Raw genomic sequence first — 27,360 nt, 5'->3', positions numbered from 1 at the left:
GTGTCACGAGCGTGTGGCGAGGTGAGCTGAGGTGAGGCAAGGATCCACACGCGGGGAGGAACAAGGCGAACAGGTGAGTCTGTTTAACAAAGGTTTATTAGAAACACACGCTGGACACTGAAACAATGACACGACATGGAACACAGAACAGAAGGGGTTTAAATACACGAGGAGAGGGAGCTATGGTGAATGGGAAACAAGAGGCAGGTGGGAGCAATTAACGGAGACACTAATGAAAACCTAAGAGAAGACAGGACCGGGCAGGACCGGGCAGGACAGGGCAAGACAATATACCCCCCCCCCCCCCCCCCCCAAGGGCGGATCCCAGACGCCCACAGGAACAAGGAGCAGGGCGGTAGGAGGGGGACCCGGAGGGAGGGCCCAGAGGAACCGAGGGACCACAGAAGAGGCGGCAGGGATCAGCAGAGTCAGGAGGCCTGCGCCTGGGGCAGATTAGGAGGCTACAGTCCCTTGGAGGCCGGCGCCTGGGGGCAGATGAGGAGGCGACAGTCCCTTGGAGGCCGGCGCCTGGGGGCAGATGAGGAGGCGACAGTCCCTTGGAGGCCGGCGCCTGCGGCAGATGAGGAGACGAGGACGGGCCCTTGGGGGCCTGTGCCTGGGGCAGAAGAGGAGGCGACGGTCCCAGGGAGGCCTGCGCCTGGGGCAGAAGAGGAGACAGGGACAGACCCTTGGGGGCCTGCGCCTGGGGCAGATGAGGAGGCGACGGGCCCTGGGAGGGCGGCGCCTGCGGTAGAGGAGCCCTGCAGGCTGGGCCGGGGACACAGGCTGGACCGGAGCGACCTTCAGAATCACCATTGGAACGGACACGGAGGAGACATCAGACCAGAGGCGACGTCATCGGACGAGCCGACTTCAGGATTGGAGGCGACGTCATCGGACGAGCCGACTTCAGGATTGGAGGCGACGTCATCGGACGAGCCAACTTCAGGATTGGAGGTGACGTCATCGGACGAGCCAACTTCAGGATTGGAGGCAACGTCATCAGACGAGCCAACTTCAGGATTGGAGGCGACGTCATCAGACGAGCCAACTTCAGGATTGGAGGCGACGTCATCAGACGAGCCAACTTCAGGATTGGAGGCGACGTCATCAGACGAGCCAACTTCTGGATTGGAGGCGTCGACCCTTGGATTGGAGGCGTCGACCCTTGGATTGGAGGCGGTGTTGACTTTCATCAGCTTCTGGTCCTCTGGCTTCTGGACCACCGGTCTTCGAACCGCCGACTTCTGGGCTGGTACCGTCGGCTTCTGGGCCCGCGCAGTCTGCTTCTGGACCCGCACCGCCTACCTCTGGACCCCCGCTGGAACAGGCATTGAGTGAACGGGTGGTGCTGGAGACAGGGAGCGCAGAGCATCCATTAGGAGCTTATTAGAACTGGAGAGCTGTTGGATCTGGACCAGCTCTGCCCGGAGACTGGCAAGCTCAGTCGGCTGGGTTGCGGGCGTTGCTCCACCTCCTGCAGATGACGGAGAAGCCGATTGGACCGGAGGCGGGACAGCTGGTCCGACTGGGGGCGGGTCCACGCTGCTGCGTCCAGCCGAAGCAGTGAGCAGATTCTCCAGCTCGAGCCTCTCGAGAACGAGGGTCTGGCGCATCTGGACCAACTCAGCTCGGAGATTGGCGACGTCCGTCAGCTGAACTGCGGGCGCAGCTCCACCACCTGCAGACGCCGATTTGGCCGGAGACGGGACCGCTGGTCTGACCGAGGGCGTGTCCGAACTGGCGCGCTGAGCACGGCCAGCGGCGGGCTCGCAGCTCCGTCCTGAAGCGCAGGGCTGCGGTGGATTCCGGCGTCTCTCCCCACGCCGTGGACCGACCCCGGGGGAGCAGAAAGCCAGCCTCGTGCCCTCGAAGCTGGAGCGATCCCGGAGCGTCTCTCCATCCAACCTCCCGTCCGGTTCCGGAAGGGCGGCGAGGAACGCCGAGGCAGAAGGTCGGGGACGCCGTCTGCGGCGAGGCGGAGCTGGAGCTGGGGAAGGAGAAGCCGGTTGATAGTCGGCGGAGAAGAACTGGAATAAATACTTCCATGGGAGGATCTCCCCGCTGGACCCTTCAGGAGGTCGTGTCATTCTGTCACGAGCGTGTGGCGAGGTGAGCTGAGGTGAGGCAAGGATCCACACGCGGGGAGGAACAAGGCGAACAGGTGAGTCCGTTTAACAAAGGTTTATTAGAAACACATGCTGGACACTGAAACAATGACACGACATGGAACACAGAGCAGAAGGGGTTTACATACATGAGGAGAGGGAGCTATGGTGAATGGGAAACAAGAGGCAGGTGGGAGCAATTAACAGAGACACTGATGAAAACCTAAGAGAAGACAGGACCGGGCAGGACAGGGCGTGACAGAGCTTCATAGTTATCATTTTGTTTATTTCTCAGTTTTGGGGATCTGAGTTCAAATCCACATGAAATGGTATTCTACACACAAAACACCCTGCATGCAACTTCATTTAGGAAACAAGAGAATTTTTTTTAAATACAAAAACTGAACAAATACAATACTAATCAGAAATAGCAATCATTTTGAACACTCTTCCTTTCTTTCCTTATTGGCAATCTAGTCACAGCATACTCATGGTATTATCATCAGGCAGCATTTTAACACTATTGCCTATAATGGGTGAGTATCTAATTGCACATGCCAATATCAAAAGTCTCTGCGTATGTAAAGTCACAAACACAGACTTCCCAGAGATAAAGTCTACCTAGGGGGGTTGTATTGCAGTAATGTGTAAAGCACCCACCAAAGACATCGGTGTTCGCTGCACCGCGGGTTAGCATACGTCAGGTTCTGACCAGCAAGAGCAGGTTTTCGTAGCAACTGTAAGAAGTGTCAGTGTGCGTGAGTGGGTGGATTTTAGGTTGGTGTGTTTTTCTCTCTATAGCTGCTCATGCACATGAGCCTTCTGTCAACTCTTTCTTGCTGATGATGCACATTTTCTCTCTGCCTGTTTCGCTCATCAGCAAGAGGCATAAAAATGCATTAAGGATTTGAGACAGAGGAGCTTGAGTTTGGCTGTCTTCTTCTTCTTCTTCTTCTTCTCAGACTTCGATGATGTTTATGGACGGCACAGAGGGGTGAAACTGCAACAGACAACAAAATAGTTATTACATTTTTTTTGTTAATTTCCTGACGCTTCCATCAGATTTGGAAATGTTTTTGCTCGACTTATTTCCTAACGATTATGCACAATAAAAATCACAACATAAACACACCAACAAAACCATACACAACAGTTAGAAATAGACTAGTGCACCCAAAAGACAAAATACCAGCTGGACTTACAGTAAATGTGGAGTCATTTACGAAATCCCATGCAAACTCTGCAATAAAACATACATAGGAGAAACCGGACGCCAACTCAACACACGAACAATAGAACATAGAAAGGAGTACGAGAAAGAGGCAAATCGAAAACACACAAGAGCAGCAAAAGAAGAAGCAGAAAGCACAATAAAGAAGTCAGCCGTAACAGATCACTGCATAAGAGAAAACCATGTAATGGGCCGGGACAACACAAGGATCATAAACACCGAACAACAGAAATACAAAAGATGGATAAAAGAAGCTATCGAGATTAGGAGACGTGGATGGGGGACCATGAACAGGGACGACGGAGTGTACACGTTGGACCGCGCATGGGATTGCATCGTTGCAGAGGGGAGAGCGGGCAGTAGAGGGCGACAACGTCCTCTGCTACCCACGGATAAACGGAGAAGGAAGTGACGCCACCATCAGCGTCAGCCTGAGGAAGCCTGCAGCCGCCGGCGAAACATAGCGACAAAACAGGTAACAAAACCGTTTCTGTGTTTTAAAAAAGAACGACTATGCACAATGTCACCAAGAGATGTTGGGACACTTCACTAAATGGGCCAAGTATGGTTTATATCCTTCAGGAAGCCTGAGGTTCCTCAAAGTTGTTGTCCGTAGTATGACGTCATCAAAGAGAGGAGGAAAAGATTATGAAATTAGTTATAGCCCCCTTTCCCCATCTGGAAGGCCATGCCTAACCCTAAGCCTAACCCTTCTCACAAGCAGCAAGACTCCTGCACTCACTATGCTAGGACACCACTGCTAACGCTAAAGCAAGCTAAAACAATAGTAAAGTGAAGTCAATAATTGTGTGTATATATAATAGACGAATCCTCTGTGCCATCACCTGTAGGTTTCTGAAGAGCTGAATCAAAGCTCTAGGGATAGTTCCCACCTCAGCCTTCTTGGCCGCATCTCATCACTACCGAAAAACAAAACAAAAATGGAGCTAAGAGGGGTGCTGTGAGGGTGGGGGCAGATGATTGATGCTAATTAACCTCTGATCTGAGGTAGTTACAAGCTAACTGAAGCTAATAGAGGTTGGTGGGTGCTTTTAGCCAGAAAACCACAGTTGAATGACTCTGCTACCCTCTGCCTTCTACACTGCAACTATTTTATTGTGAAGCTGAGGCTTTCACTAGAACAAGCAGCGGGGGCTAGCCACTTTTCCTGACAGCTCATTTGCTACCTGTCAGTCAAATAGACATGCCCCTAATTATTCACAATTTCAAGCTTTACTTCCATCTAAAGGGAGTTGTCATGATGGTAGACTTGTTCTACTAAATGTAAAATGGTTATTTGCAGTGTTGGGAAAGTTCGTTAAAAAATTAACTAGTTCAAAGTTCAGTTCATACATTAGTCGGTTGTTTACCTCAAAGAGCCGTTCAAAAGACTGGCTCCTTTGAATGAAGTGAAGCCAACAGAGCGGGGTGGGGGGTGGAGGGGGGGGGGGGGGGTGGTTAGTGTTCCTCCCGAGATATGTATTTAACCATGTGTTTCTATGGTTCCTCCTGCATCCGTCACAGCGGTGGGTAGGGTTTGAGTGGGTGAGTTTGACCGACTTCTGGGGAGGTTTGTTAAGATAAACGGCTCTCTACAGGGACTCGGCTCTCATCATTCACTTTGAAAATGCGTTCAAAAGATTTTACTTGTTCGTGAACGTCACATCAGTAGTTAACAGGATGTTTTAACTAGGCTTTAGCTCAGGAAAAGCTCTGTGGAGATCTGGAGCTAGAACGGCAAAAGAACGCGAAGATCACTTTTACGTTCGTCAGGCAAAATACGAATGAGTTCAGTTCACGTTCATGAAAAAAAAAAGCCGAATGAATTCACAAATGACCGTTCAATGAACGCGTTCGGGCACAACACTGGTTATTTGTACTAGGCGGTAGCTAGAAGTTGCTCATGCATCAGCAACATTAGGCCAAGCAACAGCTTAGCAACTCACCGGAAGATTGTCGTCTGCCCCCTCACCCCCACGCTCCTCAGTTCGTGCTGATGGAGAGCAGCAACCCCACCCACTCAGAAAGAAACTGTGCAGCTCCTGCAGGGGAACATTCCTTGCACTTCCCCTGATGGGAGTCCATGGGAACTTGCTCCATTCTAGACACAAACCCTAGCGGTTGAGGGGGAAGTGCAATGTTTGTCACTTCAATGTTGGCTTCACTTTTTGGCAGCTGGAGTTTGGCACTTGGATGTAGTGTAAGGTTGAGCTAATGACTTAGCTCCAATACACGAAGGATAGATCCGTTTTTGTTACCCTCCCTCCTCTTCCACAGGCAGCTTGAAGTTTACAGACTGACATTAAATAAATGCAGGATGAGTTAGCCTTCAAGCTAGGTTGGTTTGCTAATGTGACTGAGACGGTTGCATCACCCCGCAGTGCATGCTGGGAAATGGAACACATTCTCGTGGAGTAACAGCTCCCTCTTGTGGTTACGCAATTCTATTGTTCAATGCTGTAGGCTCTCATAAGTGATTTGTTTTGCTGTTCAGGCTGTGGGTGGGACTATAAATATTAATTATGGTAGTTTACATCATTAAACCGGATCAGATAGTGAAATTAAGGCATTTTTAACTACGTACACAACTTGCTAATACAAAAACCTACAACCCGCCACATTGACACTTTTTATAGTGGAGTTTTGTTGTCTTGATGTTTAAAGGCTACATTAAACCTGCAACCTTTCCAGAAGGTGAAACTAAGATTTTGACAGAGAGGCTTAGATTAGGTCGATATATGGAGGAGTAAAGGTCTCCATGGAGTGATTGCTTTCAATACATAACAGGATAGCCCTTCAGGTAAAAGTCTTTTGACTGTGTTATTTCCGTCAGGTTCACCTTGCTCCGTAGCAGTCCTCCACTGTGGTGCTCCGGCGTGCTCCTCTCTGACAACGGCTTGACCTTCTCCTTATTGTTGCTGGAGTCGTTGTCCTTAATAATGTCATATTGCCGACAGAACAGGGCAATAACGGCTGCCGAGATGAGAGAGACGACCAACGTGAAAGAAACACAAGAGATGGAAAGTCAGTCGTGTGGAATGCAGCTCACTCACATGACACCACTTCCTGTTTTCAAGCATTTTGGATAATGGAATTTTGCTCCCCCCGGGAGCGCGGGTGGCTCATCGGAACACCTTGAAAATAACCGAGCTTTCTTTGTTGCACTTTGCACTCAGCTAAATGCAGTTCTGCCTCCGGTCCAGATAAGTACTGCAAATTCACAGCAATTTCCCTGGAATAAGGAAGGATATAAATTACTACGACAGGACTGCCATTACATTTTCAGAAATGGATATGCAGTCCTGGAAATAGGATGTGCTTTCATTTGACTGACAGATTATTATTCATGCCTATGCAAGTGATGCAGCTGGAATGATGATGTTGCCTAATTAGAAGAGAGATGTTTGTTCGTATTTAAATTTGTTTTCTTCAGGACTGAAGGACACTTGTTTGTCTGCGAGTAGACTTTATTTGTTTGCATTTCATTTAAATATAAATTTGGAAATTTGGAAAATGTTTACACTCTTAAGAAATTAAATGTTGATTTAACTTAACCAAGTTCTGTCAACTGATTCCAGTAAACCTAACTCCTTAAATATAAACTTTTATCAAATATTAAATACATTTGCAGTAGCCTCTAGCAGGAATTAATGCCTTGTAAGTCGTTCTCTGGGGAAAAAAGCTCAGATGCTCCTGTTTGAGGACGTAGAAGTCAGCCAGAGGAGGAAGTGGCAGAAGTCGGCAGGATTTGGAGTCTTATTCCCTAATATTTGGACATCTTGCTTCTGCTTGGCTAACAGCAATCTGACTCTACCACTGACTCCATTTGCTCTGCAACGTTAATGTTAAGAACACAAGCCTAAAGGAGTTCTGCTGTGTGGTGGGGTTGCTAATGCTAACGGTTAGCTTCAACTAGACATGCTCTGCTCTCTTCTGGAGGCTAAACCAACAACAGCCTTCCTCGTTGCAAGCCAAGATGGGCGAGTCCATGAATGTTGAGTAACAATGCGATGTCTATTTTCTGTCAGAAGCTCATGCAGGAGATATGTGTAGGAGACTATTTCTATGTTCAGCCTGCATGAAAAACTCAAAGATCATTTCCAAAAATAATGAGTAAAAATGTTTCTCAGTGAACCTGGCCTTTAAATGTAAAAAGTAACAAACATGTTTATACATTGTCATGTTAAAGTGACAGTGTGTATTTTTCCTGGCCATAGGGGGCAGTAAATACCTAAATCGTTGCAAGCAAGCAGTATTTTTGTGTTGGAGTAAGACCATACCAATGGATGCCCATTAGGGTCAAAAATCCCTGGGGAGTGCAAACTTTAGCAAAATAACAAGCACATCAGACTCCCTTTCATCATTGTCAATACATAAAGAGATAAATGTGTAAAACAACAACATTTAAGAATGACAGAAGTTTTGGAACCATTTGTTACAAATCAGTAAGTGCATTTTGTCCTCATGGGCCCCCGTAGAAGGTAACTAATCTAATATGGCATCGCCCAGAGACTTAGACTCGCCACCATGTATTTTAGAGCTGATTTTTATGGTTATATGTTAAGAAGTCGCCAGTATTTTTCAACAACTGGGCATCATTTAATTCATTTTCATTTTGAGGAACATTTACAGAAATTAATGGTAAAAACTACACATTGCCTTTTTAAGTAAATGTATTTAACTCTTTACATTTAAGCAACCAGGTTTAATGGAACCAGTTGACATGATGTGGTTAAGTAAATTAAACATTTTATTTTTTACAGTGTAAAACATTCTGTATATCAATCATGACATTAAGAAACAATGAAGACAATAATTAAAGTGTACATGTTGTTTATTTTGTGCACCAGATTCACTCGCTTTCTGGTGATCACAGTTTTATGCTCGTAAGAAATATTTCTGATGGGAAAATTTTGGGTGTGAATGATTTAATAGCCAAATTAACCAAAAGTGAATACACTAAAATCACAAACATCAGCCATTTTTGCACTAAATTGATTTCTAAAATTATTATTAGACAAGAATGCATGCAAGAAGACATTTTTTCTAAGATAATATATTTTTAAAGATGAACCCCACAGAAAGAGGGTAAAATAAGAAACATGCCTATCATAATCCTAATCTATCAAACTGGATTGATCAGGGTAATCTCCAGATGCAGCATCCATGACTCTAACTCCCCGGAGTGATGCTGTTCTCTCACTCCCACTCACAGCCTCCGTGCTACTTTGATTTGTCTCAGTATTATTTAACATCTAACACTCTGACTCTCGTGGGTGGGGAGCCCCACGCCTGGCAGCCTGTCAGATGTGCCACATCTCATTGTGCCTCATCACTTCATTAATCAGCACACTTCTTGTTAAGATAATTATGTGTTTTCTTTTCTCATGCTTTATGCTTTTATTACATTTAAAGATTTTACCATTTTTGTTTAAGCAGTTGCTGTATTGTTTGAAGTCTCGTGTAAAAAAGCTGAATCTTGGTCCTGACCTAATGTGACCCAAAGGACAGCTGACTTGGACAGCTGCTGACTCATGCAACTGTTTGTTGCACATCATATGATTAAACACTGATTAGCACTGACTGCTTTTTGTGTAATACTGAACGGTCTTTGTGTGAAACTTGTAACAATTAAAAACTGAGAGCTGTGTTTTCCCCCTCCTTTCAGATCAGCTCATCAGGCACGTATCTAGGGACGCTCTCAGCTTGTAATAAAAGAACACGCTCGGATCTCAAAGTTAGAATGGTTTGAAGGACCTGTCAGCTCAGTGGAGACTGAGTTAGTGAGGCCTTGTCCCATTCTCCTCGAGCATAAAACAGAATTCTGACTTTGTGTCTCTTTTCTTCCTTGTGTATGGTGTCTAGGGGTTTAAAGCTAACACTTCTACAACCCCCCAGCTTGATGGAGATGGGGACTTCAAAGAGAACGCCACCAAAATGTATGCACTTTAAAGCAGTCTAACAGTCATTTTTGCCTCATTTCTTCAAAACTGTGGGGTTTATTTATAGGTGTGACTGTGCTGATGCTGTTGGTGAACATCTTTCATTTTGTCATGGAAATCCTATTGATTGCAGACGTCACAAAGTGAAACAAAATTCTGATTGAACTGTTGATTTTCTGGGGTTTTAGCTCGGTTTGATGGCAACACGCAGCGCAGGAAGTGACGGGCAGCAGGAACTACCTCTCAGCAAGAATAAAAGTAAATTTTATAAGCAAATCTGTAAACAAAAACATTGTTGAGTGTAGAATTTCTCTAGAGTAGCACAGAAATAGATGCGTTGCAGCAGAAACTGATAGTTTTGTTTTAGCATTTTGGGATTAAACAGTAAGTAATTCTGAAATGCCAAAAAAATGAGGAATTTCTGAAAAACGATTATAGCAAAATGTTTCTTTTTCATCTCTTTGTGTTGTGATGCAGGCCTCTACTGTCTGTATAAACAGACCAAGCATGAAAAAAAAAATCCAAATTATGTGCTTAAAACTAGTCGTTTCAAAAAGTCCCCTTTTGTGATGTCACAAAGGGGGAAATTTGAAGGCTGCTGGAAAAGCAGCAGCTCTACTTTGAGCCCCTCCCATTTTTTGACGCTTTTTAACATGAAGCAGCCTGAGTGGTGGTAGGGTTTCTTAAAGTAATGGCGACTCATTCTGGTATACTGAAAATATCAAGAATAAAACTGCTGAAATTGCTTTATAAGAAAGGGATTTTGTGCAAAGAACTTCATAAACATGTTTTATAGACCATAAAACTATTATAACTTAAGAAAAAAGTCACAATATGTCCCCATTTGACATGAATTTCCTTGGGCTCAAATAACAACAAATGCTAAGTCAAAAAACAAGCAAATGAGGACTTCCAGCTTTAATTAAATTGTTAATGTTCTGCTTACTGTTTAAAACGGTCTTTTATGTAGGTAATTATGTTGGTAAGTGTGTTTTCTTCTTTTATTTTGGTGTTGCTGACATTTTAAATACTGGGTTCTAAAAGTGACATATGAACACATTTTGGAAAAGCTAAAGGGAATGTTCTCCTGCTTTGGCACGAGCATCAAATTAATATTATTTATTGTGTAGAACATATAATGAATTTTTTCACAACCTACCGTGGGTTCTTCCCCTGCATAGCAACAATATATAGATATGTTTATTTGTCTACTCCACTAATAACTCACTTCTGTTGAAAAACTCTAAAATAAAACTTAAGCATCCCATTTTGTAATTTTTCATGCTTGTTTGTTCTAACTTATGTTTAAGACACACACTTACCTGCCCACATGACCAAGACCACCACGATTATGATCATCTCCCCTGTTTGAAGGTGCCTGGACTTATCCAGGCCCTGCACGGCGGGGTCATCTATAGGAGAGAGGACAACAGCAACACTTTATTAGCAAATGCAAAACACTCCTGATCCTTTCACACTGAAGTCCTGCACAGTTTGTCCTTCCGCCTTTATTTGCATAAAACCAACAAAGTAATTTGAATGAAATATGATACAGACCAACAGAATTGTAACAGTATTGCTGTATTGATTGGTAGAAATCAATACTGACTTTATAGTTAATGACGATTAACTGTCAAAGATTTTTGTGGGCGTTCCCGCCTATCAGTGTAAAATCAATCATCCTTTTAGTGGATTACCGAGGGGCCTATTTCCACTCTCATGACTGTCTCTTAACTGGTCTGGATGGAGCTCTTCCAGTGCACCACTCTTCCTAATTGTCTCCTTTAGCAAATCAGCTTGTCAAGTAAGTGGCCCTGAGCGCCAGCCTGTCAGCAGTCCAGTAGCCACAGAGTGTGTTCTATTGTTCTGCCACTTTAAAAGCTAACAGATGGACAGAGCCAAAAGTTGTGGCGTATCGCATAAATGCTAACAGGATTGCACAAAAAATACAGATGCAGCAAGAATAGAAGACGTACGAGTTGAAGGGAACAATTTATGATTTAATATTTTAGGTTCTATAGAATTAATTTGGTCAGGGTGACCATCTTTCTGACAGTTAAGGGGACATCTTAATATAAAAAGATATATTTTTTCTTTTAGAGCTGCAATAGCAAATTTGGCTTAAAAATCATCTTAAAACATATTTTTCATGCCAACGGTCCAACATTGTCCATCCATCCATTTTTGGCCTCTTGGTCGAGTCGCGGAGTCAGCAGCCTTAGCAGGGAGGCCCAGCCTTCCCTCTCCCCAGCCGCTTGGGCCAGCACCTCCAGGGAAATCCTAAAGCTTTCCCTGGCCAGCCGTGAGACAAAAACCCTCCAGCGTGTCCTCGGTCTTCCATTTTGCCTTATCCCAGCTGAATGTGGCTGGAAAACCTCACCAGGGAGGCGTCCAGGAGGCATTCTAAATAGAGGCCCGGCGCACCTCAACTGGCTCCTCTCGATGTGGAGGAGCAGCGGGTCTACTACGAGCCCCTACTGGATGACCGAGTTTCTCACCCTGACTCTAAGGGAGACCCAGCCACCTAATTTCTGTCACTTTTAGCTGCGAGCTCATTCTTACGGTCTCTACCCAAAGCTTGTGATCATAAGTGAAGGTAGGAACGTAGATCGACTGGTAAATTGAGCTCTTTGCCTTCCGGCTCAGCTCTCTCTTCACCACGACAGACCGGTACAACACCTGCATCACTGCAGATGAAGCACCAATCCGCCTGTCGATCTCGTGCTCCACCTTTCCCTCAGAAGACCCTGAGATACCTAAACTCCTCCACTTGGGGCAGGACCTCATCCCTGATCTGAAGAAGGTATTCTACCCTTTTCCGAGTCAAGACCATGGTCTCGGATTTAGAGGAGATGATTCTCATTCCAGCTGCTTCACTCTCAGCTGTGAACCGCTAAAGTGAGAGCCAGAGATCACTTTCTGATGAAGCCAACAGGACCACATCATATGCAAAAAGCAGAGACTCGATCCTTAGGCCACCAAAACAAATCCCCTCAACACCTTGGCTGGGCCTAGAAATCCTGTCCATAAAAGTTATGAACAGAATCATTGGTAAAAGGCAGCCTTGGGGGAGTCCAGAAACCAGCCCAACTTACTGCAATACGGCAATGTTCCAACCTTTTATAGCTGCAAATATATTGTCGAGACAACCCCCCCACAAAATAATAAAGTTTTCTTGAACTATCTCCATTAATAACACGTTTTAATCCGAAAGGAACTATTGGACCATCTGATTGTTGATCTCGCCGCGTGGAAAGAGCCAAAAGGTCACACGCTCACTAAACCAATTCAATTCAAGTTTATTTATATAGCGCCAAATCACGACAAGAGTCGTCTCAAGGCACTTCACATGATAAACATTCCAATTCAGGTCAGTTCATTAAGCCAAACAGAAATAATGTTTCCTATATAAGGAACCCAGCAAATTGCATCAGGTCACTGACTAGTGTCAGTGACTATACAGCAACCCTCATACTAAGCAAGCATAAAGCGACAGTGGAGAGGAAAACTCCCTTTTAACAGGAAGAAACCTCCAGAGAATCCTGGCTCAGTATAAGCAGCCATCCTCCACGACTCACTGGGGATCGAGAAGACAGAGCACACACACACACACACACACACACACACACACACACACACACACACACCTCTAGTTAGCCAGCAGAACTAAAACACACAATTTTTTTTTTATTATTATTAGTTATTAATCTTGTTCTTATTTAGCATTTTGGAAATGTCCCAACCTCGCCGACTCTTTCTAGGCTGAAACTCCATTTAGATGCTGTTCATGTCCTCCACAGACAGCAGATTGAAGCTTTAAATGTCAGGTCAGATTTCAGGTCAGCTACTGACTGCTGTTTCAGTGAGCAGTTTATTACTCCCACATGTCCTCCAGCTACCTGAACCCACTCGATAACTACTTTGCCACCAACTGGTTCTTACATATTAATTTCCATCTGTATCTTTAGAATGTGATGCTTCATTAACCAGCTCCAATGGAGCTACGAAACAAAGATGTGACGTGAGTTAGTGTTTTGTTCTCCACATAACCTGAGTGACACTCCCGGTTGCTGTTTTCAACACATGCCTCTCCACTCTGGTATTGTTGCGTTATTCTTGTCTCCAAAACATTTGTGCTGAAACGAAAACCCTGTCTGCTCGCTAATCCCATCGTTAGCTTTAGGTCTGAAACGTGTCAGGAAACTCACCAGGGATCACGTCCTGTCGCCATGATGATGCTGCATCTGCTTAATTCATTAATTAGGTTTCCTTCAAACTATGCGATAGTTCTGTTTAATTTTTATAACATTTATGAGATTTGAGCTCATCCCATTCATAATCTGAGCAGCTCAACATCTAAACGGCGGTGGCCTGGAAAGTAAATAAGCTTTTATCTTTTAGGCAGTAAAGCAGTTTGCATTTGACAGATTATCTCAGATTTATCTTTTTGAAGTTTCATGCAGTAAGTGTGTCCACAGGGGCCACCCACATGTTAGTGCTGTGTGTGTTTTTTGCAAATAGAATAGATTTGCATTAAGTAACGCCTACAACTCAAGATTAGATAATGCAACAGTAATAAAATATTTTTCTCTGATTATGGAGTCAGCTGGCTCTTGGCAATCTACAAATAAGGAGCGCAGACATCAAATGTTCAGTATTTATGAGAATGATGCTCAGTAATAATGTTGTTTTGTTTGGTGACCCCATCTCACCAAAGAGAGTTCATAAATTCTGACCTTGCTTTAAAATGTCTGTATCATAAAATCATTTATAATGTATTTGAGCATAATTATCCCTCTAGTAATATTTTATTATACTAGTTTATACTCTTAGAAGGTAATGGATGTAACATAGGGTTAAATTTAGAGGCAATTGTTAAGTTCCTGCAAATCTCCACTAAGCACCCATTGAACGACTAGGTTGGTTAACAACCAATATCATTTTTAATTTGCTCTCATAATGCTCCCAAAGTTGAATCATTTTCATTACATAAGTTAGCAAATTTTTAGCTGATTTTTTTTTTTTATCTTTTAATAGAATCAAAATATAGATATGGCGATATATCGTAATATTTTTTTCCTGTGATATTACAGCAATATTCAAAAGCTGTGTATTGAATTTTTTTGAAGAAATTACATGCAAATATTTGTGTCTTTTCTTTTCTTTTGGTGCAATTCAAACTCTGACTGCTAGTTGGCAGCAGTGTGCACTGGATTTTGTTTCCACCGCTGAAATGTAAATCCATCTGTTATGGTTCAGATACCTCATTATCTAGGATTGAATACACTCATTATTTAATTACCCCCGAACCGATTCCTAGAGTAGGATCTTCTTAACAAAAACAAGAACCTTCTTTATATCGGTCATGGTTTTCATATTTCCATCCTTTACGCTGAATTTAAAGCATTTTAGTGCATCTAGAGAATCACCATGAGTGATGTAATGTTGCATAAATTCGGAGGAGCTTGTTGCGATTGAAGAATTGTCAATAATGTATTGATGCCTGGAAAAAAATAAAGCCAAAAAGAAAGCACAGATAGCGTTCCCCAGAGAGTGGCTGAGAAAGGGGGCACTCGAGAACCTGCAACTTGACTGAACTCGCCTTCACTGTGTCTGATTTTCAGTGACGGGGTGCATTTCAAGGAGAATGAGGAGTGAAAAGTGGACTGGATGAAACCGCAGGAAAAGTTTCTGAAATGTTTTTTTTTTGCCTGCACAGTTGGATTTGAGCTAAATGAAAAGCAAAGTGTGGTGTAACATAACAGTTAAATGTCCTGCACCTTATGAGAGGAGCATCAGGCTTCTTGTTGAGGGAGAAGGTGAAAATAAAACAGAACAACCAAACAAAAACTAACCCTGTTCTGTTGGATTGACCTTGGCCATGCTAGGTTTTCACTGGGTTTAGTTTAATGGCGACTAGTTGAAAACCCAAAATGTGAGAGGAAATATGACATTTATTTTTCTTGAAACCTTATTAAATTGGTACACATGACACTTTTTTGCAAGATTTTTAAAGTATTGCCCTGTCACATGATGTAACTGCAAACAAACTGTGACAATCACAAAACATCATGCCTCATTTTTGTAACATTTGACCATAATATCATTTTTAATTTGCTCTCATAATGCTCCCAAAGTTGAATCATTTTCATTACATGCATTTGCAAATTTTTAGCAGATTTTTTTTATTTTTTAATAGAATAAAAATTTTGGAGACATTAAAGCACATCCCTGTAATTCGTTCAAGGGAATTCTGTAACTACTCTTGCAAACATTTTGAGGCCTTTTGGAAACATGTGGAGTTCACAATTTGTCACCAACAACCACCTCCAAGTGGGATTTTTTGATGTTAAAATAAAGGAAAATATCTAATTATAACACTTCGTTTTTCTCATTTTACTTTGCAACAACGATTAAAGACCAAGTTCCCACTTTTTTTAACACACTTGCAGTTGTCTTTAGTATAAACTATTTCCTTGTGAGTTGATCTCTGTGACCACAAAACTCTCATGCTCCTGTTTCAGGAAGTCAAAGCTAGCCAGAGAAGGGTTGCGCTCCAGACCGCAGGATTTGGAGTCTTATTTCCTGATATTCAGACATCTTGACTCTGATTGGCTAACAGCAACACGACTCCACAACTGACTCAATTTGCTCTGCTGTTTTATCTCCACAAATAACATAAGCCTGGAGGAGTTCTGCCATGTGGTGGAGTTGCTAATACTAACGGTTATCTTCTACTAGCTCTTTCTTACCTGGAGAAGGTTAAAGCTCATAGTTTATTGGGTTTGAATGCTTTTCTTTCATTCAATTCAGTGGTTTTTCAGATGATAGGAGTCCTTATTGAGTTGGAGGTCTTCATTTACATCTGAAGCTGATTTCCTTGTTCTGCATTTTACTACAAAGCATTACAGCATGCTAATTTCTATTGCAAACCCACGTTTTAAAGGACTTTATTCATACTGACCCTATATTCAATGTTAAACCTCATTCACACCAAATGCAGAATGGATGCAGTATGGACTCTGTACAGCTTCCACATGGACAAAAAATCTCGTCTCGTCTCTCGTCTTCCTCCGCTTATCCGGGTCCGGGTCGCGGGGGCAGCATCCCAACTAGGGAGCTCCAGGCCGTCCTCTCCCCAGCCTTGTCCACCAGCTCCTCAGGCAGGACCCCAAGGCGTTCCCGGACCAGATTGGAGATGTAACCTCTCCAACGTGTCCTGGGTCGACCCGGGGGCCTTCTGCCGGCAGGACATGCCCGAAACACCTCCCCGGGGAGGCGTCCAGGAAGCATCCTGACCAGATGCCCAAACCACCTCAACTGGCTCCTTTCGATCCGGAGGAGCAGCGGTTCTACTCCGAGTCCCTCCCGAATGTCCGAGCTCCTCACCCTATCTCTAAGGCTGAGCCCGGCCACCCTACGGAGGAAACTCATTTCGGCCGCTTGTATCCGGGATCTCGTTCTTTCGGTCATTACCCAAAGCTCATGACCATAGGTGAGGATTGGGACGTAGATCGACCGGTAAATCGAGAGCCTGGCTTTCTGGCTCAGCTCCCTCTTTCCCACGACAGATCGGCTCAGCGTCCGCATCACTGCAGACGCCGAACCAATCCGCCTGTCGATCTCCCGATCCCTCCTACCCTCACTCGTGAACAAGACCCCGAGATACTTAAACTCCTCCACTTGAGGTAGGACCTCTCCCCCGACCCGGAGTTGGCAAGCCACCCTTTTCCGGTCGAGAACCATGGTCTCAGATTTGGAGGTGCTGATCCTCATCCCAGCCGCTTCACATTCGGCCGCGAACCTACCCAGCAAGAGCTGAAGGTCAGAGCTGGATGAAGCTAGGAGGACCACATCATCCGCAAAAAGCAGAGACGAGATTCTCCTGCCACCAAACTCGACACACTCCACACCACGGCTGCGTCTAGAAATTCTGTCCATAAAAGTGATGAACAGAACCGGTGACAAAGGGCAGCCCTGGCGGAGTCCAACCCTCACTGGGAACAGGTCCGACTTACTACCGGCTATGCGGACCAAACTCACGCTCCTCTGGTAAAGGGACTGAATGGCCCTTAACAGAAAGCCACCCACCCCATACTCCTGGAGCGTCCCCCACAGGGTGCCCCTGGGGACACGGTCATAAGCCTTCTCCAAATCCACAAAGCACATGTGGATTGGTTGGGCAAACTCCCATGACAAAAAATCATTGAGTCTAATCAGAGCATTCACACCGGCTGCGATACGAGACAGTCTCCACGTGGAGTTTATTTTTTTGAACGCAAAATGCGAAATGCGTTATGAAGTTGAAGAAATTACATAAGCCAGACAGGAAGTGAGAGGTGAAACAGGGAGGTGCATCCAATATGCTTCAAAATACAACCTGTGTTGCATTGTTTGTTCTGGATTTTGTTTTTTCAAGAAGACAGCTTCTCTCTGTTTACATAGATGCTATTGCGTGAACTCGTGAGCAAATTTCTGGAGACATTCTGCACCCGAACCCCAGTTGGTATGAATATCAGTCCGTTTGGAAGCCGTAGGGTAGCTGGACCACATTCATTCTGCCTTGGTGTGAATGAGGCTTCAGGGCAGCAAACCTTGGTTGGAGCTGTTGGAAGGAAATCGGTCTGTTTTCTTCAGCGTGCGAAAATGGACTTTCTTGCTGGCCTGGCTTTCCCCGTAGAGGCCGATGGATTGAACCTGGATGATGTAGTCCGTCTCTTCCTCCAGATCCCAGAGAACACAGGAACGGCTGGTGGTGTTGACCTCACGGATGAATCGCTGCATGTGTCCATCCTGTCTCTGGGTATCGGAAAGTGACAGAGAGCAGCAGGATTAGAATGAACAACTGAGCATTTGCAGCATGGGATCAATATCGAGGGCAGTAGTGTGATCAGATGGCCACACACACACACACACACACACACACGCTCGCTCTGCAGAATGGGTCAGAACAAAAGACATCGGCTTGTCTTGGATGTGTCCCAGCTCTACTTCATTAATTCTGACAGGAAAATGTTAAAGTCAATGATGAGCCACTCTCTGAAAGCTACAGGAAGGCTCCGGAACCATCAGAGTGAATGTGAGTCGAAAACACTCGAAGCCTCAGAGAAGAACATGCTGAGCACTTTGATGTGTTAACAGTTTTGCACTTTTCTGTTCACCACACAGAGTCCTGATCGATAGAGCGATTACTCTAGACTGCAAAAACTTTGTGAGGGAAAACCTCAGACTTGGTGTTTGACCTTTCCCAAGGTTGTTGAAGCTACTAAGGCACAGAGACAAGAGAACTTTCCCTCCCAAAGCAGCTATTTATCTGTTCTCAGCACACGCTCCTCTGCACTTACGGCGTCACTGACCCAGATGTACTTTTATTAGGTTTTTATTGCTTTGCTCAAAGGGGAGTTGAGTCAAAAAGTATGCATGTGCCTTCAAACTGTGTATTTATTAAATTTTTATGTACATTTTTATCAATTACGAAGCGTGTTTAGATGCAGCTGCCTAGAGAACGAGGAGGGGAGTCGCTCTGAGTTGAAAGCATGTTTTAATTACAGCATGGTGCATAAATGTGATCACAGTGCAGCATTTAAAGCTGCATCATTCAGCCATCGCTTTTCCTATTTCAAGCTTTTCAAACACGTTTCATAATGAGAAATTAAAATGGAGTTTTTAAAATCAGTTTACAAGCATTCATGCTGCAGCCTTGCTCTTTTCTGACTCACCGACCATGACAAGTTTACCAGCTCCAGGCTCTGGTGAGTTAGGAACTGTTCATGGAATCAGTCCCAAAAAATTCTATAAAATCAATCATTATGATTAGATTGTACATTATTGTAGAAAAACGAGCACAGAACCACCTCCTCATTTAGCCTACAGGCTGTTTGGCTTGCCAAAAGTTTCTTTTCTAACCACAAAATAAATAAATAAATAAATAAATAAATAAGCTACGCCTGAAAATATTAAACGCTTGTGAGTCTTGTAATGTTAGATATTGTGCACCACCTTCTTAACCAGTTGCATGCTCAATAGCTCGGTACTGGTTAAACTGAGTTATAGTTGTTTTATAATGCCAATTAGCTCTGACTGCCATGTTCATTCAGCTTGACTCCAAAGCTGAATCAGTTTTGGATGGACATTATATTATTCTGCAATTTTCATTTGAATCCAGCTTTTGAGTTTCAGCATGTGGGTGATAACGATTACTGAGCATAAGCGTTCTCTGATTTATTCCCACACATGTCCTGATTGACATTCGACATTAAGTAATTACCTGTTGTGAGATGGAGAAGCCAATAATGATATCCCCCTCTGGAACCTCCCACGACACAGTTGCTGAGTCAGCACGAAGATGCATGACGGACACGTTCACAGGAGCTGGCGGTCGGTCTGGAGAACAAGAATAAATTGATCCAATGAATTTTCTAATATTAAGTTAGTTTCACACCATATCTGTCAGTAAAATCAACTTATATTAAAGTGAACACTGGGTCTCTGTCTACTAATAACAAAGTTATATTATTATATCACATTTACAGGTGTCGTCACATCTTATTGTCCATCCATTTTCTTGTGCTCATCCGGAGTCAGGTCGCAGGGACAGCAGCCTGAGTCGAGAGGCCCCGACATTCCTCTCCACAGCTAATTGGGCCAGCTCTTCCATGGGAATCCCAAGGCGTTCCCTGGCCGGATAAGAGACATAGTCCCTCCAGCATGTCCTGGGTCTCCCTTTAGACCTCCTCCCGGTTGGACGTGCCTGGAAAACCTCACCAGGGAGGCGTCCAGGAGGCATCCTGACCAGATGCCCGAGCCACCTCAACTGGCTCCTCTCAATGTGGAGGATGTTTTCAATTTTCATTTCATTTCATTTATTGATTTATATAGCACCTTCCCACCACTAGTCAAGGCAGCCCAAAGCGCTGAACACAATAAAGTACAAACAATAAAATGATCAAATCAACATGATTACAATCAACTGTCAGTCAATTAGGCAGAAACTTTCATTTAGGACAAAACCCTGTTGATTAATATTTAGAGGGTGAGACTAAAACCTGTTACTGCAACCAGCCACTAGGGGGCTATCATTTGGTTAGTATCACTTTACAAAAAGGCTCATTCTAAATGGCTAACTATTATAATTTGTAGATGTTATTAATTAATCTGTAACACTTTGTAAACCTACCAATAACAGTAGCTTAGGCTAGTGTTAGCAGTAGCTCGGCCTAGCGTTAGCAGTAGCTCAGCTGTTAGCAGTAGTTTGTGCTAGAGTTAGCAATAGTTTGGGCTAGTGTTTGCAGTAGCTTGGCCTAGAGTTAGTCGCAGCTTGGGATAGCATTAGCAAGCCTTGTTCTGCGGTTAGCATTACCGCTATCAGTGTTTAGATACAGCCCACATTCACGTGGGCTGGGTGGGGCATGCAAATTTAAGGCTGTGTGTCTAAATTTATGACGCGTTAAAGCAGCTTCTTCCACTAAGAATCATTTCTCAGCGGTTATTACAATATTACTAAGTCACATAGGAAAGCAGGTCAAAGTTAGCACAGGCTTTTGGTACATTAGAATCAGAAGGGTTTTATTGCCATGTGTGCAAGAAATCACAACATTAGGAAATTGCTGCAGTACTTGCAGCATTAGACACCCCAAGATATATTCAACAACAAGGGAAATATGGCTTCTAATTCTAGGACAACTTTAAAAATCTGCTACGTCACTGTAACTAATATTCTTTGCTTTTCTGTCTGGTATGGCTCTCCCTGCAGAGCCCAGCGGATTGGACCTGGACGAGTCCGTCTCTTAAAGTCAAATCTCGTGTCCCCTGAGGAGCTGCATGCATAAAGCTAAAGAAAGTCAGTAGAAAACAAATCACCAGCTCTCTGGTGCAGAAGTCAGGACAGCTTAATGTCAAGCTTAAGCATGTTTCTCTCCTCTGTGCTGCTCTTTTTGGGCGTTTGGTGGTATTTAGTTTCACGCTTGGCTGCATTTAGAGCCCGGTGCTTCTTTGTCTTCCTGGTGAGCATTTGCAGTAGCATCCTCTTGGGTTGTGTTCTGAATATTTATGGAGATCAGAGATGATAGTATACATGAACTGAACACACGTGGACTTACACAAGTGCAGGTCCCCATTCTCAACTGACTGAGAAAGTGGTTTAGCCTCAAACTCAAGTGAGTTCCCAAGTGGATAGCGTGCAATATTTCAGAAACACAACTCATTTTTTTCCAGTTTTCTCTGTTTTTGTCTTTGATTTTAAAAAGAGGCAACTAAACTCGACGTGTTTCTTTGTGTTCTGATCAAAAGAAGACAGTTTTTGTACACATTTCTACTATAAGCCTCGTTCTGCTCTGATTTGTATTAAAACTATTGTTTTGGCTCATCTGCTTCTGTCAGTATGATGTTTTCTTCCCTCTGCTCCCTTTGCAGCCTTCCATCGATTGCAAAGTGGCAACAAAAGCCTGGGCAGCAAAAGAGAAGAGGAGCAGAGGTTGACAGCTCAGACAGAGGAGCCTGTACGGGTCATATCGGCAGGCGAGATGGGATCAGGAGGCCTTTTCATCAGGGCTTTTGTTGTTACTGTACATCTAATGGTGTTTGTGTAGCTGCAGGAGATAGAAATGTCAGATTGGAGGAAAAAAGTATACAGAAGGCCATCAGCATGCCTGTAAATGACCAGTTTACACCAAACCCAGGAAGTTATGGAGAAGAAATGATTGTAAACTGTTATAAATGAACTCATTCACAGTCCTTTCCATGTGGTTCCTCTTATCCATACAGTACGTGTTTACCCTTTGGTCCCCCTCTCCTTCATTCCTACACTTTTACTGTATCACAGAGATAACTGATGGAGCAAAGTGGAGTTATCAGTGTCTCTTAATGTGTCAAAAGCCTGATGCTTAGGCTTCCTCAGGCTCAGACTGGTTTGTAGAAGAGAGGGATGGAGTGAAGGAAAAGGCTGGTCCTCATCTCCATCTGTGACAGAGAAAATGTTGGTCAATTCTTTTAAAAAGGGGTTTAGGGGCAGAAGGCAGGGTGAGTGGTCTATTTAACAGCTGGGTAATTAAAGTAATTGAATTGGACTGTCTTGGACCTCATTTTGCTCATGAAAAGAGGAAATGGTTTATCTTTCCCCCTTCTTCTCATTCCGAGTTACACTTCTGCGTTGGGTCCTAATTTTCAACCTGAAATGTCTGAAGAGCAACGAGCCATTCAGTAAATTTTCTTAAAAGTATTTTTGCCAAAAACTAGAGGAAATTCTGATATTTCTTGACTCCTCTCGTTTTTTCTTCATGTTTGTTTCATGTTCTTGTCAGCAGGAACGCTCGTCCTGACAGAAAACTCTGCACTTCCCACCGTGTTATATAAGGCTGGAAATTAAACCACATGCTGTCACAGAGGACAAGGTGTGTGTCAGTGCAAATAACTGGCAAGACCCTCCCTCCCAGGATGCTGGAGCTCTGCCATGATGAATCACAGCATATAGCCACAGCTGGGAGACACGCTGAAAGCTGGACCTGTGAGGTGCTGCGAAGCCTCGTGGATACGAGCCCAGGATCAGAGTCTGCTGTGTCATCGTAGAGCCCTGTAGACATTTGCTGCACACCTGCCTCTCGGTTTATTGCTTGTGTGTTTGTTTGCATCAACAATGTTTTTATGGACGCATTAAAAAAGTTGGATTTACAGCAACAAGACAACCTCGGCTGCTTTTTTGTCAACAACTGCTGTGGACAAAACAAGACACGGAAAGTTTAAAACAACCTCATTTTGGAGGTTATATCTCTACTTCAAGAACTTTCCTAAACTTTGAAATGTTTAGTTTGAATTTTGTATCAAATGTTTCAAAACTACTGTTAAGCATTATAATTAGATGCAATACGACATGAAATCAACACTGTGGTGCAATGTTATACAATACTAAATGTTAAATTGAATCATAGGAGAGTTCAAATTCAAAGGCTCGATTGTCTCAAAAGTAAAGTTACAAAAAAGTGTACCCAGTGCATAAAAGCACACAATCATAATTATTTACTAATAGATAAATCAAAACAATGATAACTTTGCAAACTGAGTCACAGTAACGAGTGTGAACATGAATAAAAACATTTATAATTGCGTATCTTTAAGAGAAGATGTGATAAGATGAGACTTGATAAGATTCAATCTTTATGTGCTTGCTTGAAAATTAAAAACATATAATCTTGTTTCCAAAACAATTGTTGCATATTATAACAACATAATAAGATGGCAACACTTGGAACTTTGGGCAGAAACATCAATGAAAATGATGATGGTAAATGTTTTTTTAACTGCAAAGCAGGAAAAAATTTTATCATCTCTAAAAAAACTGGATTGTTATCAATAAAGATAACAAATTTAAGAATTTTACAGTGAAATGATCACAAAACAGTCTGATGTCTGAATCATACTGGAAGTCATTTATGACTGGCAACAGTTGCTCGGATTGGACCCATTTGTTTTGAAACAGACTGCAGTATCTACATCTGACCACAGGATGGCACTCCTACTTCTTGCATCTTAAATTAAAGTTCCCCAGATTACACTGTTGCGGTCGCTGGTGAAGAAATGTCAGGCTAATCACGTTCTAACCCCTATTTCACACTGGAAGCATCAGCGGTGCAGAACGGCAGCGGAACGGCGCTGCTTCACATAGAATCCTTCATCATCTATGGAGATGTTTCAAACCAGCCGTGACGCAGCGATTTCCAGGAGCGTCCCAGAAGTTAAGGTTAAAGTTAGGGTCAGGACACGTCAACTTCCGCTGTTAACTTAGGGCTAGACAGGAAATGACACATGGTTTCAGTTTAAAATCCCCTGTAATTTTCAAAATAAATGTACTGCAACAACATGATTTCATATATACTGTATGTAGCTTATGTGTGACCTAACGGCTTGTTTACTCCCTGTATTGTTGGATAAGTGCAGCAATGTCTTTTCCTGGCAGTGGAGAAGAACAACATCATCTATGACATCAAGCAGCAATATCAAACATGATTTCCTGTTTTTGGGTTTATTGGTGGATCGCATAAACAAACCGCGACCTTTGAAGTCTTGAGAATCTTGCCGTCGTTGAAGCTTGCGTAAACCGTTCAACGCTGCTGATGCTTCCAGTGAGAAATAGGGGTACACGTCTTCAGTGTAAGGCTCAAACCGCTTGAATGAAAGCTCAGCTTCGTCTTCAGTGCCTCTAAATGAAGCAGCTGATTGATCCCTTAAGTGGCAGAACAGCAGAACTCTCAAAGGGGCCTAATTCACAAAACTCCAGATGTATTTGAAAGCCAGGAAATAGTCACATTTTGAAGTATTTGAATCACTTTTGAGTCTTTACTTATAAGCCTAAGTGATGTCTCATCCCCTGATGAAATATTGGATTTACTTTACAAAGGGGGTGAGTCAGAGGCTTTTTACTATGCTGCCCGGTCAGTCTTCAAGGATGGATTTCAGTCTGAATGTTCTGAGAACAACAGCTGGTTGTCTCACAGCTGCTCACAGACCTCAGTGTGGAAAATCACCCAGAAACAAAAATCATAATGGCTCCTGTCTCCACTGCAACACTACCTGTCCCTCACCTAACCTCTGGATGTTTCATCATTTCACATTTTGCCTTCATTCTGTGAAACTGCAGCTAGACCAGATGGGAAGAGGGTAATGTTAATGTATTCTCCAGCTCAGCTCTGGGACTTCTGCAGCCACAAGCCAACTCCTCAATCATTGCAAAAACGGTAAAGGTTAGCACACAGTGACACTGTGACGTTTATATTTTCCAATAAGATTTTACAGTGACGTCAACAAGTGTTAGCTGCAGCCCTAAACTCACCGCTCCCCGTCTGTTATTTGGTGTCCAATTTGACAGCAGCTCCAATTATAACATCATTAAATCTGGCCCATCATTTAAATGGATTCAGCTGGCAGACGGAGATGTTATTTATCAGGAACAAGTCTCTGGGTTTATTAACAGCAGATCGCCAATCTGATTTGAGCCCAGCTATCTGATAAATCCAATAAATCTTGATTCACACAAAGCAAGATTTAGTCCTCTAGTGTTTCTGTTTCCTGGAGTTGTGTGTGTGTGTAAATACAGGGCAAACTTTTGTGTTTTATTGTTCATTTACTCAAGAAGAGGGCAAACATTTAATTTCAGTGAGTGGATTATACTAAAGTTTATTTAATTTGAAGTTATTTACACCATTCTTCTCTTTCTGAGTAGCTAAAATCCATTTTCACTCTTAAATTTATTCAGAATTGAGCCAATTGAACAGAAAAGTGGTGCAATCAGTTCATTCAGATCTTTCCCTTAATTGCACTTTGCAGTCTCCTGCCATGAAATGACCCTTGGTAATTAATTCACCCTTTATTTTTTATTTTCTTTGAGGTCAAGAGCAACTTCAATGCCACGTTTGCTTAGATGACTGATTTCTCAGCACTTCTGACATCCTCACACCAAACTGATCAGAGATGCTTGTGACTTCACGCATCGGTGTGGAAGAAAAGAACAATCTGGGAATAGTTTTCTGTCTGGGCATGACCTTGTACACATCCATCTCTAAACACAACTGTGTTAATATGATTCTATAAAGGTGTCTTGGGAAGCAAAGAAGGTAAATAGCAAGCAGCAAATAAGTCATAAAAATTAATCATCTGGCAATTCTTTCCCAGAAAAATACAAAGTTGTGTTATCGCACCCACATTTGTAGAAATCAGCGGAATAATGAGCTGATTCCTGTAAATAATTTGCATTTTCACCTCAAATAAAAATGTGTTCAAACTGAAATAAATAAATGTGCCTGTTTGCATACAGGATGCTTGGTGGATTATTAATCTACCTTTTAGAAATGAGCACAAATTGGTGATTTTATTCTTGCACGTGGAGGCCCACGTTGCACACAGACAGCAGGTGTCACGAGCAGCCTGGTGTTATGATCATGCATGCTTGTTGTGATACTTACTCGCTGCCACCAAGAACACGTCGCTGCCAAAAAGCAACAGGACCACGGAGTTGACCCAAACAAGCAGGCGAGCCATGATCTTCTCACGAAACAAAACAAAAACGAGCAAATCTCCTATTTTTGCGGATTATTTTGATTTAAACAATGCATTTTTTGCACAAAACGCGCTGAAATTCCGCAAAGGATGAAAGGTTGAACGGTGTGCATCTGGCTGCAGCTGCTCAGTGAATTAGTAATCTCTGTAAATCCGTAACAAACGATGCGTTCAGGAACATTTTCTCACTCCGCCGTTAATCCTACAGGTCCTTCATCCTGATGATCCGATGCAAAGCAGCCCGGGGTCCGTCTAAATCCTGCGCGCCATCATCATCGATCACCGGGGAGCTCAGGTGCGAACAGGTTGTGTGGATGAGGAGGTGGAGGAGGAGGGGGAGAAAAAAGATGGAGGGAGGTGCGTCGGTCCACCGGGACGCGGTTCAGCACCACAGACAGCGCCTGTGAGTTTATCGCGCAGGCGGGGGATCGCCAGCTGTCCTGCGGTGCTGTTAAAGCTCCACAAACCAATAAGACCCATTGGAGTCTAATCGTGCACGCGCAGCTTGATTAATCATCCACGTGTTATCAGGGGAGCGCGGCATCGATTGGCTCTGCTTGGCCACAGCCAACGTCCGTCCCACTGCTGCTGCTTTAACATTTCAGCAGCTATTAAAAGATTGGAGTTCATTAAGGGAGCCAAAGGTCTTTATTACAGTGTACTAAAATAGGACCATTGTACATTTAAGAAATGTGGATTAAATGGTAAATGGCCTGTATTTGATATAGCGCCTTCTAGAGTCCTGGAACCCCCCAAGGCGCGCTTTACAACACAATCAGTCATTCACCCATTCACACACACATTCACACACTGGTGGGGATGAGCTACGATGTAGCCACAGCTGCCCTGGGGCGCACTGACAGAGACCGAGCACTGGGGCCACCGGTCCCTCTGACCACCACCAGCAGGCAACGTGGGTTCAGTGTCTTGCCCAAGGACACAACGACAGCGACAGGCTGAGCGGGACTCGAACCTGCAACCTTCCGATTACGGGGCGAGCACTTAACTCCTGTGCCACCGTATCAAGAGCGTATCA

At 43.7% G+C, this 27,360-nt stretch overlaps 1 protein-coding gene across 1 annotated transcript; it reads right to left on the bottom strand.

The window, feature by feature from the left end:
- Nucleotides 1-2,920: 2,920 nt before the first annotated feature.
- Nucleotides 2,921-26,451, bottom strand: fndc4a (fibronectin type III domain containing 4a). The gene is made up of 6 exons (XM_015947143.3): nt 26,231-26,451; nt 19,549-19,664; nt 17,876-18,080; nt 10,604-10,693; nt 6,179-6,312; nt 2,921-3,108 (listed from the first exon to the last, which is right to left on the bottom strand). Exons 1-6 carry the CDS (start codon nt 26,304-26,306, stop codon nt 3,067-3,069), a joined length of 663 nt encoding a protein of 220 aa, XP_015802629.3. The 5' UTR covers nt 26,307-26,451; the 3' UTR covers nt 2,921-3,066.
- Nucleotides 26,452-27,360: the final 909 nt, after the last annotated feature.

Source organism: Nothobranchius furzeri, chromosome 2 (assembly GCF_043380555.1).
Source record: "Nothobranchius furzeri strain GRZ-AD chromosome 2, NfurGRZ-RIMD1, whole genome shotgun sequence".
In the NCBI taxonomy this organism is placed as follows: domain Eukaryota; kingdom Metazoa; phylum Chordata; class Actinopteri; order Cyprinodontiformes; family Nothobranchiidae; genus Nothobranchius; species Nothobranchius furzeri.
The sequence above is the reverse complement of the archived record's forward strand: the minus strand, read 5'-3'. Positions and strand labels throughout refer to the sequence as shown.